The 23,480-nt window shown below is 34.7% G+C and overlaps 1 protein-coding gene across 16 annotated transcripts in view; it reads left to right on the top strand.

The window, feature by feature from the left end:
* BAZ2B (bromodomain adjacent to zinc finger domain 2B) overlaps positions 1-19,500 on the top strand; it is a 299,743-nt gene extending 280,243 nt beyond the window's left edge. For 13 of the 16 annotated variants that reach the window (XM_057550749.1, XM_007183142.3, XM_057550748.1 and 10 more), the window contains 6 exons: positions 780-1,090; positions 1,479-1,614; positions 6,356-6,502; positions 14,061-14,323; positions 14,584-14,727; positions 17,996-19,500. In XM_057550749.1, coding sequence (XP_057406732.1) covers positions 780-1,090; positions 1,479-1,614; positions 6,356-6,502; positions 14,061-14,323; positions 14,584-14,727; positions 17,996-18,149 — 1,155 coding nt within the window. In that variant the 3' untranslated portion in view covers positions 18,150-19,500. The remainder of the gene's footprint in view (positions 1-779; positions 1,091-1,478; positions 1,615-6,355; positions 6,503-14,060; positions 14,324-14,583; positions 14,728-17,995) is intronic. The other 3 variants (XM_007183144.3, XM_007183141.3, XM_057550747.1) reach the window with 1 other exon arrangement.
* The last annotated feature ends 3,980 nt before the right edge of the window (positions 19,501-23,480 follow it).

The following is a 23,480-nucleotide window of genomic DNA, read 5'->3' as shown; positions in this document are numbered from 1 at the left end:
ATCAATAAAAGCAAGCTGAGTTATAAGATCATTCACTTATTCAATCAACATGTGTGTATTGAGTGCCTACTATTTGCTTTCACTGTGCTGGAGATAAAATGAGTAAAAGCAGATGTGGTCCCTGCCATCATGGAATTTAGAGGTAAAAAGATGTGAATCAAATAATCACAATAGTAAAAAATTGTGAGTACCACAAGGCTATGGCGTATTATATGGTCCTTTGTGGGCTTGTCATATGGAGACTTACCTGCTAAAGGGGGTCAGAGAAGGATTCCCTGAGGACTTTTAAAATGAGAGCTGCAGGATGAGTGGAGTTAACCAGGTTAAGAGCAGCAGGGAAAGGCTATACAGACAAATATAACAGCTCACGCAAACTCCTACGGCTGAAGGAAAAATGGTAAGTATTGTACAAACCCCTGTACGGAAGAGTAGTAGAAGGAATGGAAATGGAAAGGAAGAGCTAAATTCAGAGACCACTGAGAGATTTCTGTTGAAATGAATAAGCATGTAGTCTAAAGTCTCTCAGAATATTTTGCTGATTTTCATTATACCTTTCATAATATCAAAAGTTATTAAATTTTCTTCTTCAAACTTCTCACAACTGTTTCTTTTAATTTTTTATTCTTGTTTCTACCTAGCATTAGGAAACACAAGATAAACACTTTTAGTAAAGATCCTTAAGATCTGCTGGTGTCTGCTGCTGTATTTTAAGTAAAGGTAATTCACCCAGCAGGCATTTCAAGAGGAAACCATAATAACATTATTCTTTTGATATATAGGGTTGGATGTGTCCAGAGCCTGCATCAGAAAGGGAGGACTTGGTATATTTTGAACATAAGTCATTTTCTAAATTGTGCAAGGAGCATGATGGAGAATTTACTGGCGAAGAAGAAAGCAGTGCACATGCACTGGAACGGAAGAGTGACAACCCCCTAGATATAGCTGTAACCAGGCTGGCTGATTTGGAGCGGAACATTGAAAGAAGGTATCTGAAGAGCCCCTTAAGTACCACCATTCAGATCAAACTGGATAATGTGGGCACAGTTACTGTCCCTGCTCCTGCACCATCCGTTAGTGGTGATGGTGACGGGTAGGTTATTGAGATTAACTTGAAAAATTATTGTGCTTCTTTGCTAATTGGAGCCTATTTTCTATTGCCTGTTATCTATGTATCTTCTTGTATGTCTGTGATCCATATGGATCATGCTATTTGCATGGTGCTTTGTAAAAACATTTTTTGTTGTTGTTATGTGCGTTGATAATCCTGCAAAGTGATCTTACATTTACCTGGTTGTGACTAAGCTTCGAGGCGCGTAGCCACAGTCTGTGCACTACATCAAATTTAGTTGCTTAAACCTTATACTTATTGGCTGTTACATGTTTTTGTCATGGCTTGGCTTTCAGTGTGATGATTGTTTCACATTCAGTAACCATAAATGTGGACGTGACCTACTTAATTTTTCTATATTTCAATGCAGAATTGAAGAGGATATTGCTCCAGGGCTCAGGGTATGGAGAAGGGCATTATCAGAAGCTCGCAGTGCTGCACAGGTAGCTCTGTGCATTCAGCAGTTACAGAAATCAATAGCATGGGAAAAATCAATTATGAAAGTTGTAAGTGTTTTTATTTAAGAAATACTATAATTTACTTTGTCCTGTTTTTTTCCAATCTTCAGATATTTCTTAATTATGCATTACTTATTGTCAAAATAATGTATGCTGTACTTGAGAATTTCCTTGATTCTTAAATACTGTATAGTTTGATACTTTCCTCCTTATTTTGAGCTTTTTGAAGGAACCTACCAAATGTTACCTTTCGTTTTTTAAAATCTTGTTTTTCTCTCCTTTGAATATTGTTTATAACTGTGACTGAAGTTGTCTTCTCCATTCTGTCAATATAATAGTTGTTAATCTGAATGTTTTGAAGGCCCTTTCAATCTTGTAAACACTCCAGTTGCTAACATTACCTGCTAAGTACATTCACTTCATTTCTAAAATATCTTTATATTTGTATGAATTTTCTTTTTTTAATGCCAGAAATACTTAGCCAAGTAAATACAGAATAAGCAGAGAGCTCTTCCTTTATGCACCGATATCATGTTTTGGGTTGGCCAAAAAATTGCCTTCGGTTTTTAAGTAAAAATAAAAGATCCATTTTTCATTTTCACCAAGAACTTTATTGAACAGCATATTCACCATTTTGTTCCACTACCTTCTACCATTTTTCAGGCAACTTCATAATTCCATCTTCCGAAAACTTTTTCTCTTTTTGAGCAAAGAACTGATCCAGGTGCCTTTTACAGTCTTCCAGAGAATTAAAATTTTTTCCATTAAGAGAATTTTGTAAAGCCTAAATAAATGGAAATCCAAAGGTGTAATGTCTGGTGAATAAGCTGGATGAATCAGAGCTTCCCAACTAAGCTTTAACAGTTTTTGCCTGGTCATCAAAGAAACATGTGGTCTTGCATTATCCTGATGGAAGATTATGCGTTTTCTGTTGACTAATTCTGGACACTTTTTGTTGAGTGCTGCTTTCAGTTGGTCTAATTGGGAGCAGTACTTGTTGGAATTAATCGTTTGGTTTTCTGGAAGGAGCTCATAATAGAGGGCTCCCTTCCAATTCCACCATATACCGGCCTTTGGTGTGGTTGGTGGTGGTTCATTTCGCTTGCCCCACGATCTCTTCCATTCCACATTATTGTACAGTATCCACTTTTCATCACCCGTCACAATTTGTTTTAAAAATGGAACATTTTCATTACGTTTAAGCAGAGAATCACATGAGGAAATACGGTCAAGAAGGGTTTTTTTGCTTAATTTATGTGGAACCCAAACATCAAAGCGATTCACATAACCAAGCTGGTGTAAATGATTTTCAGCGCTTGATTTGGATATTTTGAGTATGTTGGCTATCTCCCTCATGGTATAACGTTGATTGTTCTCAATTAATGTCTTGATTTGATCGCTGTCAACTTCAACTGGTCTACCCAACCGTGGAGCATCGTCCAGTGAGAAATTTCCAGCATGAAACTTCGCAGACCACTTTTGATGTGTTCAATCAGTCACAGCACCTTCTCCATACACTGCACAAATCTTTTTTTGCATTTCGGTTGCGTTTTTACCTTTCTTGAAATAATAAAGCATAACATGCCGAAAATGTTGCCGTTTTTCTTCCATCTTCAGTATGAAAATGGCTACACAAAAATTCACCAATTTTGATAAGCCTTTTTTAAAATGCACACTGATGTGATAGGTGTCACATACAATCTAACAAAATTGTTTTGAATGAACTTATAGACAACTGTTAGTAGAGCCATTTTGTGGAAAAAAACCGAACGAACCTTTTGGCCAACCCAATATTTGGATATAGTTGGCATTGAGTAGATACTTTAGTCTTTCCTCTAACAGTTAAAAATGTTTTTTCGCCTTCTTTGTTCAAGCCCAGTTAGTTATCATGTAGTGGCCTCTACTTTGTACTAGGCAACAAATGCTGTATGTTCAAAATAAAAGCTATATTTCTTATTTTTTCCAGAGAGAGATTTATTTTAAATCATGTACGTGTCCCTTTTGCCTCTTTTGTATCGTATACAGAAATATCTATTATATGTAGACTTTTATGAATTACTTTAACAGTTGCTTTTGAATTACAGGTTAGCTTTAAAATTCAAACATTTGAGATTTGTTTTCATGAATGACTAAGGGTAAAATTCCTATTTTAAATAATCTTCCCCAAAGAAAAGAAGTGATTCTTAAATAATTTAGCATTCTCTCCTTCCTTTTTACCTCTATACTTAGACTACTCAAGACTTTATTCATTCTATACAAATAAATTTGCTTTCTTCTATGGTTTTTTTCACTTCTTTCTAAAATGTCCATGGAATAATGAATCTGCAGTTTTCACAATATGCTCAAATTTAGGTCTTTCCCTATATAGATTAGAATTTACTACAAGTTTTAAGGCATTGTTCAGGTCATCTGGTAGCATTTTTACCAGGTAAAAATAATTTTTCTTCTAAAAATTATTATTAAAACCAGTTTTAAAGTCACCTTAGACAAATATATTTGGTGAAATGTAGGCTATAATGATCAAAAAAGATTCAATTCCTATATCAGAATGAAATTTGTACAGTTACTTTTCTCATCTACACCAAAACAATCATCACAGTGTAGGCAGTTTTGTTATAACCTATACACAGAAACCCAAAACTTATACCAAAATCTACCTTTATATTAGTATACTTACTTTCTGCAGTCTAAAGCTTTATTTCAGGTTTTACAAACTTCTTTTCCATTGTTATTAATAAATTAATATACATTCATCATTATTTAACTCCATCTCATAATTTTTATTTCTTTTTTTAATGTTTAATAATACATTATTTGCTATAAAACTACTTTGAAAAGAAGGCAGAGTTTCTTATTCAAAGATTAATGAGCACTTGGTAACCTTTAATTAGAAATGTAACAAAACCTATAATAATCCTCATAAGAAGTTCTAAAAAAAAATGTTAAAGTGCTCAATATCTTTAGAAATATCCTCTTTACCAGAAACCATGCTTACTAGGAAAGAAGGAGCTGCCATGATTTGCCTCCAGATACTTCTCAGCCCACAATATGTTTTCTGTTGTTAATGTTAAGCAATCGGCAACATCCACTGTTTTTTTTTTTACTGTGGTAGCAAAGGAGTTAAAACCAAATATTACTACATTTGCTCTAACATATTGTGAGCTATTACTGTGGATTTTCAAAAATGTTATGAACTTGATACCTGCCACCCTTTCTTAATAAGTATCAGGAAATAATTTTATTTTTAAATCATAAATGTGAGACGTAAGACAGGCTTCATAGTATTTTTAGCTATTGTGGAAAACAATGAGAATTTACTTAATGTTCATGAATCTGATTTTTAAATTTTATTTTTATAAGGATTGAAATATAACCTTCGAAATGTTATTTCTCAATGAGTATTTTAATAATAGAAGTTTTAAAGAAATAACTCAAATTTGGAGAAATAACACCATATTAAGGTATTTAGTGATGTGGTTATCAGGAAAGGTCATAAAATAAATACTGTTGGGATATTAAACTCTACTGCTTTTGCTCTTAGTACACATGCCAGTTTTAGTATTACATGTATATTACATATATTTGATAGATATTTGTTAAGGTGAATAGCATGTATCTGCTGTTTTGATAAGATTCTTAAGCTATCATTGGTGTACGTATTGAGTTATGAAAGACTATTTTAGACATTCCCAGATTAAGATTTAATGTTTTATTGAAATTAAACAAATTAAGTTTGAACAATTAAGCTATTTTGTTTTTAAGAGTATATAAATACATAACTTAAAATTAGTACAAATGATTTATAATTTAAATGTTTTAACTATTTTTAATTGAAATATAGTTGATGTACAATATTAATAATGTTTTCATTTTTTTGAATATTGATTACAGGACATTGTCTACTGTGACTGAAATAAAAACTAAATGTCAAAATATAACGTTAGTACTTACCATTTTTTAAAGCCATCTTTAAAGTTTTTACCTGTCTAATCTTCCTTCTTTCCCTTTGTGAAACTTGTTATACAGAATATGTGTGCATGGGGAAAAAAAATCTCTTTATAGATTTTAAAGTTCTTAATGGTATTAGAAGTTTTTCAACAGAGAAGAAACAATTTTATTTTTAGTCCTAGAAAATAAATTATAACTTCTAAATTCTTTTATTTAATTTATTGTATCAATTTCTTTTTCCCTTAGAAATCATTTTGTAGGATCCATTTTCTACATTTGTGACACATGTTTGATTTGGGTTGATTTCCAAAGTTTCCTGATTTGGACATAGTCAAAATACAGTGACATCTTATTATTATTATTTATAATTCTGTTACTAATGCAAGTTCCTAATTTTGATCTTAAAAATTACTCTAACTCTTACTTATTTCTTTCTCAGGATATCATGAGGATGCTAAGATAAGCAAACGATGAAATATATTAAAAAATTAAAACACCATGTATTAAAGCTATTCATTGCTTTATGTGCTCTAATGTCATGTTAATTATTTCGTATGTTAATGTGTACATGCTTCTGAAGTGTGTGCAGGCATTCAACTTCTAGCTTTGTTTTTTGCAGTGTACCTGAAATGTGCATTTACCCCAACTGAACTGCTCACCCCATCATGTGGTCCATATCTGTGTAACGAGAGATACATAGATGTGTATGGCTACTGTATATTTGTTAGCAAGCGGAATGTTCATTACTAATATAAATTAGGAATTAGTGGTATGTTTAATATCCCAAAAACTATTATTCATAGCAGAGTGTTAATTTTAAATGATTTTCCATGTATTATAGTACTGCCAGATCTGTCGAAAGGGAGATAATGAAGAACTGCTCCTCCTTTGCGATGGCTGTGACAAAGGCTGTCATACATACTGTCATAGACCCAAGATTACAACTATACCAGATGGGGACTGGTTTTGTCCAGCTTGCATTGCTAAGGTAAGACTGATCTAAAACTAAATTTTGTTTGTTTGTTTGTTTGTTTTTTTTAAAACTAAATTTTTTTATTGAAGTATAGTTGATTTACAATATTGTGTTAGTTTTGGGTATACAGCAGAGTGATTCAGTTATATTTTTTTTTTCAGATTCTTTTCCATTATAGGTTATTACAAGATTTTGAATAGAGTTCCCTGTGCTCTACAGTAAATCCTTGTTGCTTATCTATTTTATGTGTAGTAGTTTGTATCTGTGAATCCCATACTCCTAATTTATCCTCCCCACCCCCCTACCCCCACCTTTCCCCTTTGGTAACCATAAGCTTGCTTTCTAGGTCTGTGAGTCTGTTTCTGTTTTGTATATAGATTCATTTGTATTATTTTTTAGATTCCACGTATAAGTGATATGATATTTGTCTTTCTCTGTCTAACTTACTTCGCTTAGTATGATAATCTCTAGGTCCATCCATGTTGTTGCAAATGACAATATTTCATTCTTTTTTGTGGCTGAGTAATAGTCCATTGTATATGTGTACCACATCTTCTTAAACCAATTGTCTGTTGATGGGTACTTGGGTTGTTTCCATGTCTTGGCTATTGTAAATAGGGCTGTTATGAACATTAGGGTGCATGTATCTTTTCAAATTAAGAGTTTTCATCTTTTCTAGGTATATGCCCGGGAGTGGGATTCCTGGATCATATGGCAGCTCTATTTTTAATTTTTTAAGGAACCTGCATACTGTTTTCCATACTGGCTGCACCAATTTACATTCCCACCAACAGTGTGCTAGGGTTCCCTTTTCTCCACACCCTCTCCAGCACTTATTATTTGTAGACTTTTTGATGATAGCCAGTCTGACTGGTGTGAGATGATACCTCATTGTGGTTTTGATGTACATTTCTCTAATACTTAGTAACGCTTAACGCTGAGCATCTTTTCACGTGCCTGTTGGCCAGCTGTATATCTTATTTAGAGATATACCTATTTAGGTCTTCCACCCATTTTTCGATTGGGTTGTTTGTGTTTTTGATATTGAGTTGTATGAGCTGTTTGTGTATTTTGTTTATTAACCCCTTGTCAGTTGCATCATTTGCAAATATTTTCTCCCAGTGTGGTAGGTTGTCTTTTTGTTTTGTTGGTTTCCTTTGCTGTGGAAAAGCTTTTAAGTTTGATTAGGTCCCATGTATTTTTGCTTTTATTTCTTTTGCATTAGAAAAGTGATCTAAGAAAATATTGCTACAATTTATGTCCAAGAATGTTTTGCCTGTTTTCTCTTCTAAGACTTTTATGTCTTATGTTTAGGTCTTTAAACTATTTTGAGTTTATTTTTATATATGGTGTGAGGGTGTGAGGGAGTGTTCTAATTTCATTGATTTAGCAGTCCAGCTTTTCCAACACCACTTGCTGAAGAGACTGTTTTTTCTCCATTGTATATTACCGCTTTTGTTGTAGATTAATTGACTGTAGGTGTGCGGGTTTATTTCTGGGTTCTCTATTCTGTTTCATTGATCTATATGTCTGTTTCTGCCCCAATACCACACTGTTTTGATTACTGTGGCTTTGTAGTAGTGTCTGAAGTCTGGAAGGGTTATGCCTCCAGCTTTGTTCTTTTCCCTAAGGATTACTTTGGCAATTCTGGGTATTTTGTGGCTCCATATAAATTTTAGTATTTTTTAAGTAGTATTATTACTTAAAACTTTTTAATTGCCAGATCAAAATGAAGAGTTTTATGGGGATTTTTTTTTGGAGATATAATTCGTATACTGTAGAATTCATTTTAAAGTGTGCAATTCAGTGGTTTTTAATATATTCACAAAGTTGTACAACCATCACCACTATCAAATTCCAGAACATCTTCATGATCCCCAAAAAGTATGTTTGTACGCATTATCATTCACTCCCCATTCCCCTTCTCTTCTCAGCCTTTGGCAAACATTAATCTATTGTCTCTCTCTGTGGGTTTGCCTATTCTTGTCATTACATATACATCCAATCATAAAATATGTGGTCTTTTTCTTTCACTTAGCATAATATTTTCAAGGTTCATCTGTGTTCTAGCACTTCATCTTTAAAGTCAAATGATATTTCATTATATGGACAGACTACATTTTATCTGTTCAGCCGATGGACATTTGGGTTGTTTCTACATTTTGTCTTTTATGAATAATGCTGCTATGAACAGTCAGTCATACCCAAGTTTTTGTTTTCTGTTATATACCTAAGAGTAGAATTGCTAGGTCATATGGTAATAAGCATATGTATTTTAAGTCACTTTCCAGTCACATATAAATTGGAAACCTGTGAATTCTAATACTAATTGATTAAAGAGTAGCACTATGATAAAGTAGAAAGAAATGGGTTTTAGAGTTATAAAGTAAGGAGTAAGAAGTGTGAAAGGGTTAGAATGTATTGAGGGCCAGACTCTTCGTTAGGTTTTCCCTATCTCAGACACTCTCTTTCATGTTTAATCTCTTGACGTAGTTACTACCAGTAACTACCACCACGTCATAAACTCAGTTTCAAGCATCCATCTCTCCACTGCCTCCTTTCTTTCCTGTTCACTCCCTCTAGCGCTCCAACTCCAATAATTCTTTGATCTCATCAGGACCTTCAATTCATTTATCTTAAGACCTTTTCACTGTCCCTCTCCCCATTCATGTCCTCTCTTTCCTCCTATAATCACTGCATCCACCCTTAGCTCCTGTGCCTCTCTCTCACTTGGTAAAACCGTCATTCTGGTTAATCCAACTCTCTGACTTCTCCAGCATCTATATATTCAGATACAAAGGTATCTTGAATGTGGCTGGAGAAAACACCCAGCCCTTTAAATTTAAGGCTAAGAGGGCCTTTAGTGGTGCCTGATAATTTACTGTCTCCTCCATCCTCATTCTCAGCTGATGACCTTACTCCCATTTCACTATGATAATGGAAGCCATCAGAAGAAAATATCACAAGCATCCACCACCACACCTACCATCCTTCCTATATCTGGGCTCTCATACTCTACCTTCCCTCCTGTTGCCATGAACTGCTTGTGTGCCCCTAACTAAGCCAGTAACCCCACTTGTGCTTCAGATCCCATCCCCTCTCACCTCCTTAGGAGAATGGCTCCAGCAGTTCTGTCTTCTCCTGCATCATCAATTTTTCCTTCTACACTGGGTTCTTTCTCTTCAGCCTACTAACATGCTACTATTTCTCCCATCTTACAAAAACTAAACAAAAACCCTCTTTTGGCCTCACTTCTTCCTTGGTCCACTTCCCCCATTTCTCCCCTTCCCTTTACTGGAAAGTTTTCTGTTCTGGTTCTTTCTGATTTCTCTCCTCTGATTCACTCTTAAACTCACTCCAGTAATATTTTCATCTCCACAGCTTCTCCAAAATTTCTCTTACTATGCCCACAAATGACTTCCACATTGCTCGGTCTAGTGATCAGTGCTTAGATCTCATCTAACCCATCACTTACATTTGATAGAATGGAACTTCCCCTCCTCCTTGAAATACTGTTTTCACTTGTCTTCTAGGATACCATACTCACCTGATGTTCTTCTTGCTTTTGCTCCTTTTCAGTCTCCTTTTCTGGTTTTTCTCAACTCCCAGATCTATAAATATGGAGTGCTTTCTTAGCTTCAAAGTTATATCTGTAAAATGGAATCGTATCTGCTTTGCGGGGATTTGTAAGGATCAAATATGGTCGTGTGTTTGAAGGTTTTCATGACTTTAAAATTCTGTGATATATTTATTTTTTGTGATATATTTATATTAATACCTTATTATATTTTAGGTTATATTTTACAAAACAGCAGAGGTCTCACATGGCACCATATTCACTAATAATTGCTTTTTTATTTCTCATTACTTGATCATTTTTGTTATATATAGTTAAATGTAGTTTAATAATAATCTTTGCTGGTGGTACATAACTTACCTTTTAACTTCATAAATGTCAAGTTATAGAAAGTGTCTCTAATACTTTATGAATTACTAACAAATCAGTGTTTTGTTTTTGTTTTTTTTTTTTTTAAAGGGGAAGAGGAGGAAATGAGGAGTCTTTTTTTTATTGATTAATTGATTGATTGATTGCTATGTTGGGTCTTCGTTTCTGTGCTAGGGCTTTCTCTAGTTGCGGCAAGCGGGGGCCACTCTTCATCACGGTGCGCAGGCCTCTCACTATTGTGGCCTCTCTTGTTGCGGAGCACAGGCTGCAGACGCGCAGGCTCAGTAGTTGTGGCTCACAGGCCTAGTTGCTCCGCGGCATGTGGGATCTTCCCAGACCAGGGCTCGAACCCGTGCCCCCTGCATTAGCAGGCAGATTCTCAACCACTGCGCCACCAGGGAAGCCCACAAATCAGTGTTTTAATTCTTGGGGGTATCATCTGGTAGGCTATAGGAGGTTTTGTTTCCTGTAAATTTGAATTCTGGCTATCTATCATTTCAGGAGTGGAGTAGAAGATGTGAGGTGTATGATCTCATCTAAACCCTTCGATGTAAATGCAGCTTTCTAAGCCTCTGCTCTCTTGTTTTTTAAATGTGGTGGATTAGGTGTTATGTTTCTTACAGCAATAAAAAATCTTATAAACATTGGATTTTGGTAAAGATTTTTAAAGTTAAGGTTTTAACAATATCTTTCCAGTAATTCAGTTATTTACAAATATTTATATTATACATCTTGCTCTCAAATAGCTATTTCTGCATATGTCATTGTGACTGTTTTTATTCTGTGTATATGTGTGTTTTCATGCCAATATATATACATACACTATGTATATATATTAAAGATAAATATATATATACTTTCTCTCAGGATCACAGAATCAAAAAACTTGGCATGTGTGTATATATACATATTTATACACACTCATACACACACACACACACACACACACACACACACAAGAAATTTTAAATTCCAGTGCCTACAAAAGCCAAATAACACAAAAGAGTTGGGACTGTAGCAAACAGGAAAGTCAAGCCATGGCCCCATTTATATGTGACAGACATTGCTCAACTCCAGCCGTCACGTAGACATGTGGGCCCAGTGTTCCAGGATCTACCAGTATTTCAAGATTATGGATTTTTATGCATGCCCTCCCAAATGTTAAATGTTGGCAACAAATTCAGGATTTTTACAAGCATTATGAGCCAAACAACAACACATTCTGTGGGCTGTTTACGGCCTCTGAGCCACCAGTTCGCAACTTCGGATATATAGATATACAAACATCACAGAAATGAGCCCTTGTATGTGTAATCTGATAGGTTCGGTTTAAGATATCCTGAAGTTCCTCTTTGGATTTGGGCTCTAATAAGATAGAAAGGGTGGGGAAGGGAGGCTTCTCTGTCCAAGAACAAAGTCATCAGTAACAGAGCAACTGTGTAAAAGCTTGCTTTTAAAAGTGTATGTGCATGATCTAATGAGGTAAGCTGATAAACATCATTTATCACAGAAAGAGAGAGGCTTCATTGTCTTTTTAAAACATCACAAAAGTTTTTATTTCTGTGGATTTAAATTTCATGTTTTCTTACTATGAGTATTAATTTGTTAGACTATGATCCCAAGTATTGGGATCCTGTAACATCTTATGGAAAAACCCGCATGAACTTTTTGGCCAACCCAATAGTATTTTAGTTCAAATGGGAACTAGAAATTTTGACCCGTTATTCATGAAATTTTGTTCTTTTTAAGTAACACAATTACTCAATCTAACTTAATTTAATCTTCATTAAATAGACCTTTTCCTCATGAATTAAGCATTCTTTCTCTTTTTTATGATTTCAGAGTGCTAAAATCTCAGTGTAATATAAAAACTCAAAATAATCAGATTTTAGTGAATAAAAATTAATAAACTAAATGGAGAAGAGACTTAGTAAAACATTTTAATTATTCCAGTTAGTTTCAAGGGGTAGTGATTCTTTCATATGGTATGGGGAAGATGTTAGATTTATGGTTTGTCTTATTATTTTAGTCAATTAAAATATCTCTTTAACTATACTTTTAACCTGCCAATAGAGAAATAAATAATTTTAATTGCTTGATTAAAAGCAATTTTAAAAAATAATGCTAGAAGAGGTCCTGAAATCCTCAAAGAAATTGGTATGAAATACTCCAGAGAAACGTTTTTCAGCCAAATTCATTTCAAGGATACATCCAACTTTAAATTACAGCTGATTGATATCTGACCCTAAGTCTTAAGTCTAAGATTTCTTAATAGTCTGGGTAAGAGAGGAAATAATTTGCTGAAAGAGGATAAACACTGTTCTGGAAAATTCAAACAAAAACCATACATTACGGGGTCTTTGCACTGATATTCTTCTATGATCTACTATATTTACTGTGATATTGTAAAATCTGAAAATACAGATTTATTTCGCTATTTCTAGGTTGAGGGGCGTGGTGGGCAGCTATTGTTACATCAGTGTGCTGCCTGTACATTGTAGTTAGATTGCGTAAGGCCATGTTGAGTTTTTTTGAAGTTTTTTGGGTTTTTTTTTCCCCCCCCGTGTAATTTTAGAGCTAGGATGACCGTACCAATTGTGTGGCTTATCTTTCTTATTTTACAGGTGAGAAAACAGGGACTCACAGATATTTTTGTACAAAGTTCCATAGCTAGTTACTGACAGAGCCATAGCTGGAAATCATGTTCTTTGATTCCAAATATAATCTCTTTTATACTATTTCTTTATTGTTTTCCTCAAAAACAGACATTTTTTTCCCTCTTCCTTCACCTCTGCTTTGTTCACACCTGGTAACCACAAGTTTGTGGAACTCTATTCTTATAGAAAATGCTTTTTTTCTTTATCTAGAAAGAAATATCAATTTCCAGTAGATCTGATCATTTACAAAGGACTTTTTCTCTATTTGACACTTCATGAGCTATTTTCCTTGTTTTGGCCTAGCTTTTTAATTATCTCTTCAACTTTCTTATTAATAAGATCTATATTTTTGTTTATATTCAACCTTTGTTCTTAATTATACTGTGCTCCGAAAGATAGTACCTTTGTATCTTTAAACTCATTCAGTTAGTGACCTAGACCAGGGGTCCCCAACCCCCAGGCCTCAGACCCGTTACCGGTTGGTGGCCTGTTAGGAACCAGGCCGCGCAGCAGGAGGTGAGTGGCAGGGGAGCGAGCAAAGCTTCATCTGCCGCTCCCCAGTCCTCCCCATTGCTCGCATTACCGCCTCAACCATCCCCTTGTCCATGGAAAAATTTTCTTACGTGAAACCGGTCCCTGGTGCCAAAAAGGTTGGGGTCCACTGACCTAGATTAAAGAAATACTGCTGATAAGTTCTATAGTTCCGAAGATGGATTACCACGACATCAACATCTTCAGATTGTAAGAATTCCCAAAATAAATTTTTCATGCTTTATTAGATTTTTGCCTCATATCATGGGAGAACAAATTCATAGATCTCTCTTAAAAATAATAAAATGATCAACCTTCGAGATCAGAGATAACATTCTTTTTGTTGGCCCTGTCAGGCTTTCCTAATTTAAAATAATAAAAGGCCTGTAGACAGTTATTTTTCTTATACCTCATTTCCTTTTTTTTTTTTAAATTAAAGGCAAGTGGTCAAACTCTAAAAATCAAAAAACTTCATGTCAAAGGAAAAAAGACTGAGTCAAAAAAAGGCAAGAAAGTAACTTTAACAGGGGATACTGAAGATGAAGACTCTGCATCTACAAGTAGTTCATTAAAAAGAGGAATCAAAGACCTGAAAAAAAGAAAAATGGAGGAAAACACTTCTATTAATTTGTCAAAACAAGAAAGTTTTACTTCTGTTAAGAAACCTAAAAGAGATGACTCCAAGGACCTAGCTCTTTGCAGGTATTATTTCAGTTTTCATGTACTGTATATTTACAACTTCCTATTTTATTTGCTTAGAAATCTTCTACCATACTAAAGGCAACTTTTTGACAATTTGTGTAAGTAGGAAATGAAAGTCTATAGTATAAGTAAATATATTCTTTTATCTTTTTAAATAAATTAATTTGCATTTTTACTTGAAAGATTATGAAAGGTAAATTTTTAATAAAAATAGATATTTCTAAAGCATAGATACTGATTTCAGACATTGTCTTCTTTAGTATGATCCTTACTGAAATGGAAACTCATGAGGATGCATGGCCTTTTCTACTTCCTGTAAACTTGAAACTTGTTCCTGGTTATAAGAAAGTTATTAAGAAGCCTATGGATTTTTCCACAATTAGAGAGAAATTAAGTAGTGGACAGTAAGTAAATCATTTCAGTTCAATATTTATTGAATGCTTGGTATATGCTGGGTACTTTTCTAGTGAGCCAAAAATACATTAACAGCAAAGACATAGGCTCTGCCTTTGGAGAGGGGTGTGTGTGTGTGTGTGTGTGTGTGTGTGTGTGTGTGTGCGCGCGTTTGGTCAGGGGAGTATAGTATGTAAGACAAATCAATTAAAATTATTTAAATAATTAAAAAGCAGTGTGATAAAGCATTTTGACATTGGAAGGGCACCAAACTCAGCCTGGAAGGTAAGGAAGAGTATCAAGAAAGCCTCCCAAAGTAAATTACATGTAAGCTAGAGCTTGTATTGTACATCAGTGGAATATTGACACTGTCTCATGTGGATTTAATAAAAATTGACTCTGTAATACTTTCAGATTATTACAATGTAGAGATAGAAGATCACTGGAAATTTTAACTATTAAAAGCTTTATTGTGAGTTGTTGGAGAATACTAAAAATGTGTTTATTAAATGTGGAAGAAAATTATTATTTGCTCCTCTCTACCATATTCTCTTTGTGATCCTATCCAAAGAGCAAAATGACTTCTGGCCACAGTTAATGATCTTTGTTAAATTGCCTCAGACTTCTTGCCAGAGAGTAGCAGCTGTTAGATGTTGGCATTTAGTTGGCTCTGGACATTGGACACTGGTTCTAGACGTTTTGGAGCCACAAGAATAAGGCTGTTCTCTTACAAAACAAGCCCACACAAAAGCATTCCATGTGTTAATGACCAGGAGCTGTGCATCTCCCTTCTCCATTCTCCCTGCACCCTTTATTCCTGCATACCAATTTACCTTAGTGTAGCCCATGCACATCACTTCAAGCAAAGTCATAAATAAAGAGAAGGAAGGAACTTTACATTAAAAAAAACTATAAAATATATTTAATTACATTATTATTGTTATTATTATTATGTTTTTCCTAGATATTCTTTTGGTGAAAATCACTGTAATCTGTAATTTAAACTCAGTTTAGAAGAGTTGAGTAGAACTTAACTCATAAAGATCAGTGTCTGTCTTACATGTATCAGATGTTTTACAAGACTGACCAAATGACTAGTTTCTCTGGAGGCTGAACTGTCAATCTTTTAAAGAATTATGTCTGTTCCATTTTACTATTTTTCAATTTTGAAAGGGACCTGCCTAAATTCCGAAAACATTAAAACTATTGGTTCTTATATGATCCAAATAGCAAAAACTTCTGTCTATATATGAACTGGTTCTTTTGCTTTTTCTATCAAAATAATCAGAACTTGGTGGCAGGGGTAGCAATGGACTTTACAATCAGCATGACGAAGACAGAGACTTAGGCAGGAAAACCTTCCCAGTGTTCAGTTCCTGGCTTTAACTTCCATAATTCTCCAGTTCCTGGATAGAGGATGAACCTAAACCTCAAAATAAATAGGCTTACACATTAACACAGAATTACCAGAAGATCTGCAAAATCTAAGCTCCCTTTTGAGAATGAGCGCCGGTAAATGGAGGAGGTCACAGCAGAAGCAAGCAGAGAGAGGCAGTTCTTTATAATCCCGTTTGTGATGCCAGGTGTGGGAGACAGAATTCAGAGAATTCAGACTCCTCTAACTTCGACTTATCTCATTAAACCCAAATTAATGAGCTGGGACCCAAACTCACAAACAGTATTTCAAATTTTAAACTAGAAACTTAGAGAACAGAGGGGAGGAAGTGCCTCCTTCAATGAATCTTTCTGGGTTCCATCAGCTGCCCCTTCCTTCTGTTGCACTTATTTCATCTAGAATCTCGCCTAAAATTCTCTCCCGGATTTGTCTCCCTAGCGCTAATCATTAACGTTTTCTTGTAGTCAGGAACAGTCTAAAGAGATAAATATTTCTCAAGGCAACTTTAAAATATTTTATAAAAATTATTCCCACACATGTTATATGATTGCATTTATGTGAAATGTCCAGAATAGGTAAATGTATAGAGACCAAAAGACAGGTTGATGGTTGCCACGGGCTGGGGATAGAAAGGAATAGAGAGTAAATGCTTGATGGATAGAGTTTCCTTTTGGGGTAATGACAGTGTTATGGAACTACGTAATGCAATGTTGTGAGTGTGCTAAATGCCTTAATTATCTACCTTAAATGGTTAATATGTTATGTGAATTTCACCTTAATTTAAAAAATAATAATTCCCAGAAGAAAAGGGAAATGGGTGAGGTTACATAGGGCTGACAATTCTGTGAGCTCATTACAGATAAAGAAATTTTCTTCTTTTATTATTGCACATATTAGAAGAAAGGAGTGAAAAGACTGTACAAAGTATTTCATCAAAGAAATAATTCCACTTTTACCAGATCTCAGAGCATCAGTGTGTGCTTCATAGGTATTTCTGATGGGTAAATTATTTTAGTATTCAGTTTGTCATAAGTTAGAATTAATTTAAATTTGAATTTCCAAAAGCCCTTTTTCAAAATGTATTGATTTGGCTTGAAATGCACCACTTCTTCCTTACTAATAAGTCTAGGCATATTCATGCACCTTTCAGTTCTCTTCTCTGTGTTCTTACAGGGAAAGAGGACTGGGATTATCCCACCAAAAAAAGCACTGAGTTCACAGTGCTTCTCATTGAAAGGCAGTTTCCTGATAATGTTATCTCCGGTAAAGAGATAGCACACGCTTTTTTTGCTTGTTTTGGATCATCATATGACAGTGTTTGAGCAAAAGAGCATATCTGAAGAGAGAAGAAGAGAAATGGGAAAGGGGCAAGGTTTAACACAGAGTGACCTATCCTGGGTTGTATGTAAAAGCTACAGGGCAAGTGTCATGTACATAGTGCATGGGAAGCATTTATATTATTTCTACTGTAGCTAAATATTTTTGAGTGTGATAAACAGGATACTGCAAGTGATACAGTTGGTCAGAGTTAATAAACTAATCAAGTAGGATGAGTCCTGTAACAGAATTGTGATACAGGTCGAACAGGAAATTGGATGTAAGAAAAATGCTAGTTTGTTGAAATATATCTTGATCTTCAAGAGAAATCTGTTTTCCATTTAACCTGTCTTTAAATTCTATATGCCCAGAACACGTGCAGTCTTTTAAATGTCCTATTTATAAGAGGGTATAATATGTTTTGTATCAGTTTAAATGCAGTTACCCTAATCTTTTTCTTTTTCCTTTCAGTTTTATGTTTTATTTTATCTTTTATTACCTCTTCATTTGTTTGCAAAACAAAACCAGCCTACAAAAGCAACCTGTAATCATGTGTTTTCTTTCAGGTATCCAAACCTTGAAACTTTTGCTCTAGATGTCAGGCTTGTTTTTGACAACTGTGAAACATTTAATGAAGATGATTCTGATATAGGCAGAGCTGGCCACAGTATGAGGAAGTATTTTGAAAAAAAGTGGACAGATACTTTCAAAGTGAGCTGAAGTTATAATAATCTCTCTTGTTTTTTTCCTTTTAAACAAGGACAGACGAACCAGCAATGTGAACTGTATTTACATACATGTGCAAGGCACATACATAATGACTTTTTTTTCCTTAAAATAAGTATCACACACAAAAAAAGTATCAGAAGAATGATACCGTTTTTAAAGGCTTCACTCCTACAACAACCAAGGCCCTTGGTTATTGGTTTGTGTGATTTATCAGCTAATTTAGGTAGAACAGGGAAGCACACCCAAAGAATTTTCAAAGGAAAGGGTGTTATAGTGCAATAGCAATTAAAATATATCAAATCGCACTGAATATTCAACACCAGAGCTCTAACGTGGGAAATGGTTCTCCTTTCCCTCTCAATAAATATCTATTTTTCATTTTTTTACTTTGTAGTTTATTTTTTAGTGAATGTATTTAATTTTATGAATTATTTATGATTAAACCACATCCAGAATCTTCGTTTTCTGTGAAAAGGAAGAACTAGAAAAATTGCTTTAAATCTTGAAAATACAACAAGGAATGTTTTAAAATATAAAACAAAGCCAAGTTAAACTGTTTACACTGATGTGCTATAAAAGCACCAAAAATAAACTTTACTGTAGAGTTACAAGTACATTTATATATATATATATATATATATATATATATATATTTATATATATATATATATATGTTGCTGCATCACTTGTGTAGTTAAATTGTATTTCAAGACAGTGAAGAAAAATTGACATGTATATACTGTTCATTATTGTTTATATTAAGTCTTGTTTTAAATATGTATTATGTGTATATATTGTTTGCAGACATTATTGTTTATGCCTTAGAAGGATTGTAGCATTTTATTTTAGTCTGAAGGTAATTATAGCTATACAGCTTGTACAGTAATTATCCTCTACCAACACTGTGGCGTCTCCTTGATCTTGGTAGTGCCTGCCTTTGAAACAGGGTGTAGAGGATATTAGTTTTCCATTTTTTCTATTTTGTTATATAATTTTAAGCCACCAGGGCCTAAATTTAAAGTATAATCATTTGTATCCATGTGGAATAAAATTGTGACAATTTCCTACGCACACAGTATTTTTTCATAGAAACATTTCCCTCCCATTTGCCTTGCCTCAGAAATAAATTTAACAGACATTTGTAACCACTGTGTTTTATCTACTGTGTGTTGTGGTGGCCTGTTGGAGGCAAGTAGATCAGAATTTTTTTGTACCTATGTAAGAGTACTTGAAGTTTTATTTAAAATAAAATGTTGTGGAAAAGGTAGCATTCTTTTTTTTAGGAGTGTTATTTTTCACTACTATGTGTGGCACGGATACAATAAAAGACTTTTACAAACTAGTTTTTTAGTTTTTCTTAATGAACCTGGAAATTTTTTTTTTTTCCCAAAAAAAACTAGTTAATTTAAATTTGCTTTTTACAGAATCATAAAGGAGGAGCAGCAGAGTGTGGTTGAAAGAACACTGGGCTGGGTGGAGGCAGGTGGTCTTAAGTCAAGTGATGTGACTTTCATGAGTCTCTGAACCTCTCTGGACCACGTTTTATTGTTTATTTCACATTTCTAATATGAAAATATTAGAATATTTTTAAGGTCGTGTTCTAATAGGTGAAATGTCTCTATTGTAGACATACAACCCAGTTGTCATTAAGAAAAATTTATTATATAAATTTGTCTAATAAGTCATGAGATACAAGTTCAAGCATTCGTGAACTATGATTTGATGCCTTGCTGGGCGTCTGAGGAATCATTGATGAACAAGACAGGCACAGGCCCTACCTTCATGGAGCTTACAGTCTAGTGCAGAAGTGATCCTTAGCTAATGTCCTTAGTAAAGGGCTTTTAATAAGTAGTGAAGGGAGAATAGAAAAGTCTTGAAGAAATACTAAATTTTAGAATGCTTCATAACCTCAGAGTATTTTCCAAAATTCCTAGAGTGTTTGTGAAGGCTTATATGAAAATCAGCTGTTATTATGTACATATGTCAGTTTCTGTTAACCAAATATTACAGTGATGCCTTAAGGAGCTGGTGCTCAATCAAAAATACCATGTGGAACAGAGAACAAGGTGGTGTTGTGAATTAAGTGCGTGGTTTTTGTGTTTATAGAACTGGCTGCCAGATGCTGCATGGAGAGTCGTCTTCATGAGGGTGTTTTGCCTTAGGGAGCATACGTGGTTACATTACTTTATATTAGATGGCATATAAGAGCTTGATATTAACATGTCTGATGTCCGAGGGACGAATGAGAAATAAAATACTTAAACACACACGAAGAACAGTTTTTCAAGAGTGATTAATTTTCTTTTAAAAATAAATTAAATATCCCTGAAAAAAAGAAAGGTGACTATTGGCTACTTTGGACTGCTGTCTTCATTGTTGCTACTCGGCAGGAGTAGCTGTTCAAGAAGTACTGGCCGTGATCCCCAAAGGGCCACAATTAGTCTCCAGAACAATTGTTACAATGCACATGTGGATCATTTGTTATGTGAATGACTCTTGCATTCACAGTGCCATAGGTTGGGCCTATCTTCAATAAAACCAGTATTATTATTCTCCTCAAATATAAAAACATTTTCCTAACCCTCTGCTATCATACAATTACAAGTATGCACAACATACTTTTACTAAGATAACTTAGGCTTTAACCTGAACCTTCTCCATTTTAGTCCTGGTTGCTCTGTGAATTATAAAAAATTGGCCTGACCTCAAGTATAGATTTTGATTTATCCTAAGGATAAACCAATCAATCCACTACTACCGAACCCCAAAAATAGTCATCAGTTTGAAACAACATCTAGAGAGTAAATTAATATATTTATTTAGTTGTTAACCGTGGTTCAAATTAAACAAATGAAAATTTATCTGTGGGTATACCTTGAACTCAAAAGAACTAAATTACCATAAATGCAAGGTAATCTATTTTTCTTATTTCAACCCCAAAATGAAATTTGTTAAAAGCAGTAGTTTTAATCAAAATCATGAGGGAGCTGATCTGTCTTTGGTCCCTTAATGCACCCCCTCTGTGCTCCTTCTATTTTCTATCCCCTCTACCCCCCATACCCTTTCAAGAAATTTAAAATCCTGTTCATTTAGCCTCCCATGAAACACATCCTTAATGAGGAAATCTGATATCAATGATTTACTCCTTTTTATAAATTGTATTTGTGGGCTACCTCTCTCAAGGTTATTTGCATTTGAGAAACGAAAGAAGTTTGTGTTCTGTTAAAAGAATTTCATTCCAACAAGGAGATAAGAGAGGTATTTTAAGACAATTGAAATTTTCCTTCCACAGGAATATGACTCATAAAGAATACAACACAGAGAAACTAGTGGAACCTTATCTACTAGGAATTTTGCCTCAGTTAGATCTCTTAGGAGGCCTGCTTGGGCCACATTACAACTCTGCCTTAAAAACAATTTTTTTTTTTTAAACCTCAACTACATAGGATTGAAATAATTCCTCTCCTCAATTCATGATACACTCTTCACATTGTTCTTGCAAAGCCCCTCTTTTCTTTCATTTTCTTACTTCTTCCTTCAGCTCCTCTTCAATTCCCTTTCCTCCCACATACAACCACATATGTCTTTCCACTCAACCTTTTATATATGTATTTAGCAACACATCTTTAAAAATATATAATGTGGAAAAAATATATATATATACAGTGTTTTTTTAAACTTGTATCAGTTGCATCATGCTATACATGTCATTCTATTTTTCTAATTTTGTTTCTTTTGAGTTGAAAAAGGAATACATAAATCTGGTTCATTACTTTTGATTGCTACAAGGTATTCCATCACAGGTGTATACCACATTTTACTTTCAAACTTCTCTCAGAATGAAAACCTAAGTTGCCTGCAACTCCTTGTCACTGCAAATAATACTGCGGTGAATGTTGTCATACATGTCTTCTATGGACCTGCGTGTGCAAGCCTGTTTCCTAGATGGTCCCAAATGATTCATGCCCCTGTGTAATCCCTTCCCACATTGTATCGGGTTTTGTCTGTGTGACCAACATAATATGGCAGAGTGATGTGTGAATTCCCAGACTAGGTCATAAATACATTGCTATTTCCACCTTGTTCTCTTGGATCACTTGCTCCTGGTAAAGCCAACTACAGTGTTGTTGAGGACACTGTAGCAACCCCATGGGACAGCCAACAGCTAGCACCAACGTGCAAGCCATGTGACGGCAGCATCTTAGAAGTGGATCCTTCAGCTGAAGTTAAACAGATGACAGGACCCCCGGCCAATATCTGGACTGCAACTTTACAAGAGACCCTGAGACACTCCTGAATTCTTGACCCAAAGAAACTGTGGAATAATAAATGTTTATTGTTGTTTTAAGCCACTCAGTTTTGAGTAATTTGTTACATAGCAATAGATAACTAACAGACTGTAGTAAGAGTTTCTCTAGGATCTATATGTAGGGGAGAGTCCCCAAGTTGTTAGGTATGTGCACACTAACTTTCCATGCTATTGCCATACTACCCTACAGATGACTACACCAGTTTACACTCCTACTAGCAGTGGAAGAGGATTCTTCCCCCTACTTCTCAACCAGTATTCAATATTTGTTTGGATTAATTTTCACTAACAATTTATTACAGATTTTGAATTTGAATACCATGTTTTGAGGGATATCGAGCAATTTCTCCAATCTTATTAGCAGCTTCAACTTTGATTGCCTTTTTGTAGTTTCTGTTTTATGTAGACATCATATCTAACCCTGTCTGCTTTTTAGGGACTATAAAACTGCCCCAAATTTTATATTCAGCCAACGATATTCAGGAGACGGAACATTCAGGAGATGAGCAGGCGAAAGCTCGGGTAAATGGAGGTGAGTAGAAAATATTGAGAGTTCTTAGGCATTGTTGGAGCTTATATAGACTTATGAGTTACTGTAGCAAAAGCAGTGCTTGGAAATGTGATGGGTAACAAGTTGGCTAAAGGCAGGGTTAAAGGAAAAGATAATTTGGATCCTCTGGACCTTCACTGGAAGAGAATTTTGCACCTTAGCAAAATTAATATCTGAGATCTATTTGTTCTATCTCTACCCTGACCATACACATGAAGGTCATTTGGGTTGTTCTCACTTGGATGACTAAATAAAAGCATTGTGAGGTATACTATAAGTTGTATGTAGTTCATTCTTGAAATTAAAAAAAAAAAATTAAGTATCAAGCTGGACTTCTAAGAGTGCCCTTATTCTCCCTGAACAAACTCCTTACCATGTCCTTTAATAAAAAATAGCCCTGGGACTTCCCTGCTGGCGCAGTGGTTGAGAATCCGCCTGCCCGTGCAGGGGACACGGGTTCAAG

The sequence above is a fragment of the Balaenoptera acutorostrata genome, chromosome 8 (assembly GCF_949987535.1).
Source record: "Balaenoptera acutorostrata chromosome 8, mBalAcu1.1, whole genome shotgun sequence".
Classification (NCBI taxonomy): Eukaryota; Metazoa; Chordata; class Mammalia; order Artiodactyla; family Balaenopteridae; genus Balaenoptera; species Balaenoptera acutorostrata.
Note: the sequence above shows the minus strand (reverse complement) of the source record. Positions and strands in the feature narration are given on the sequence as shown.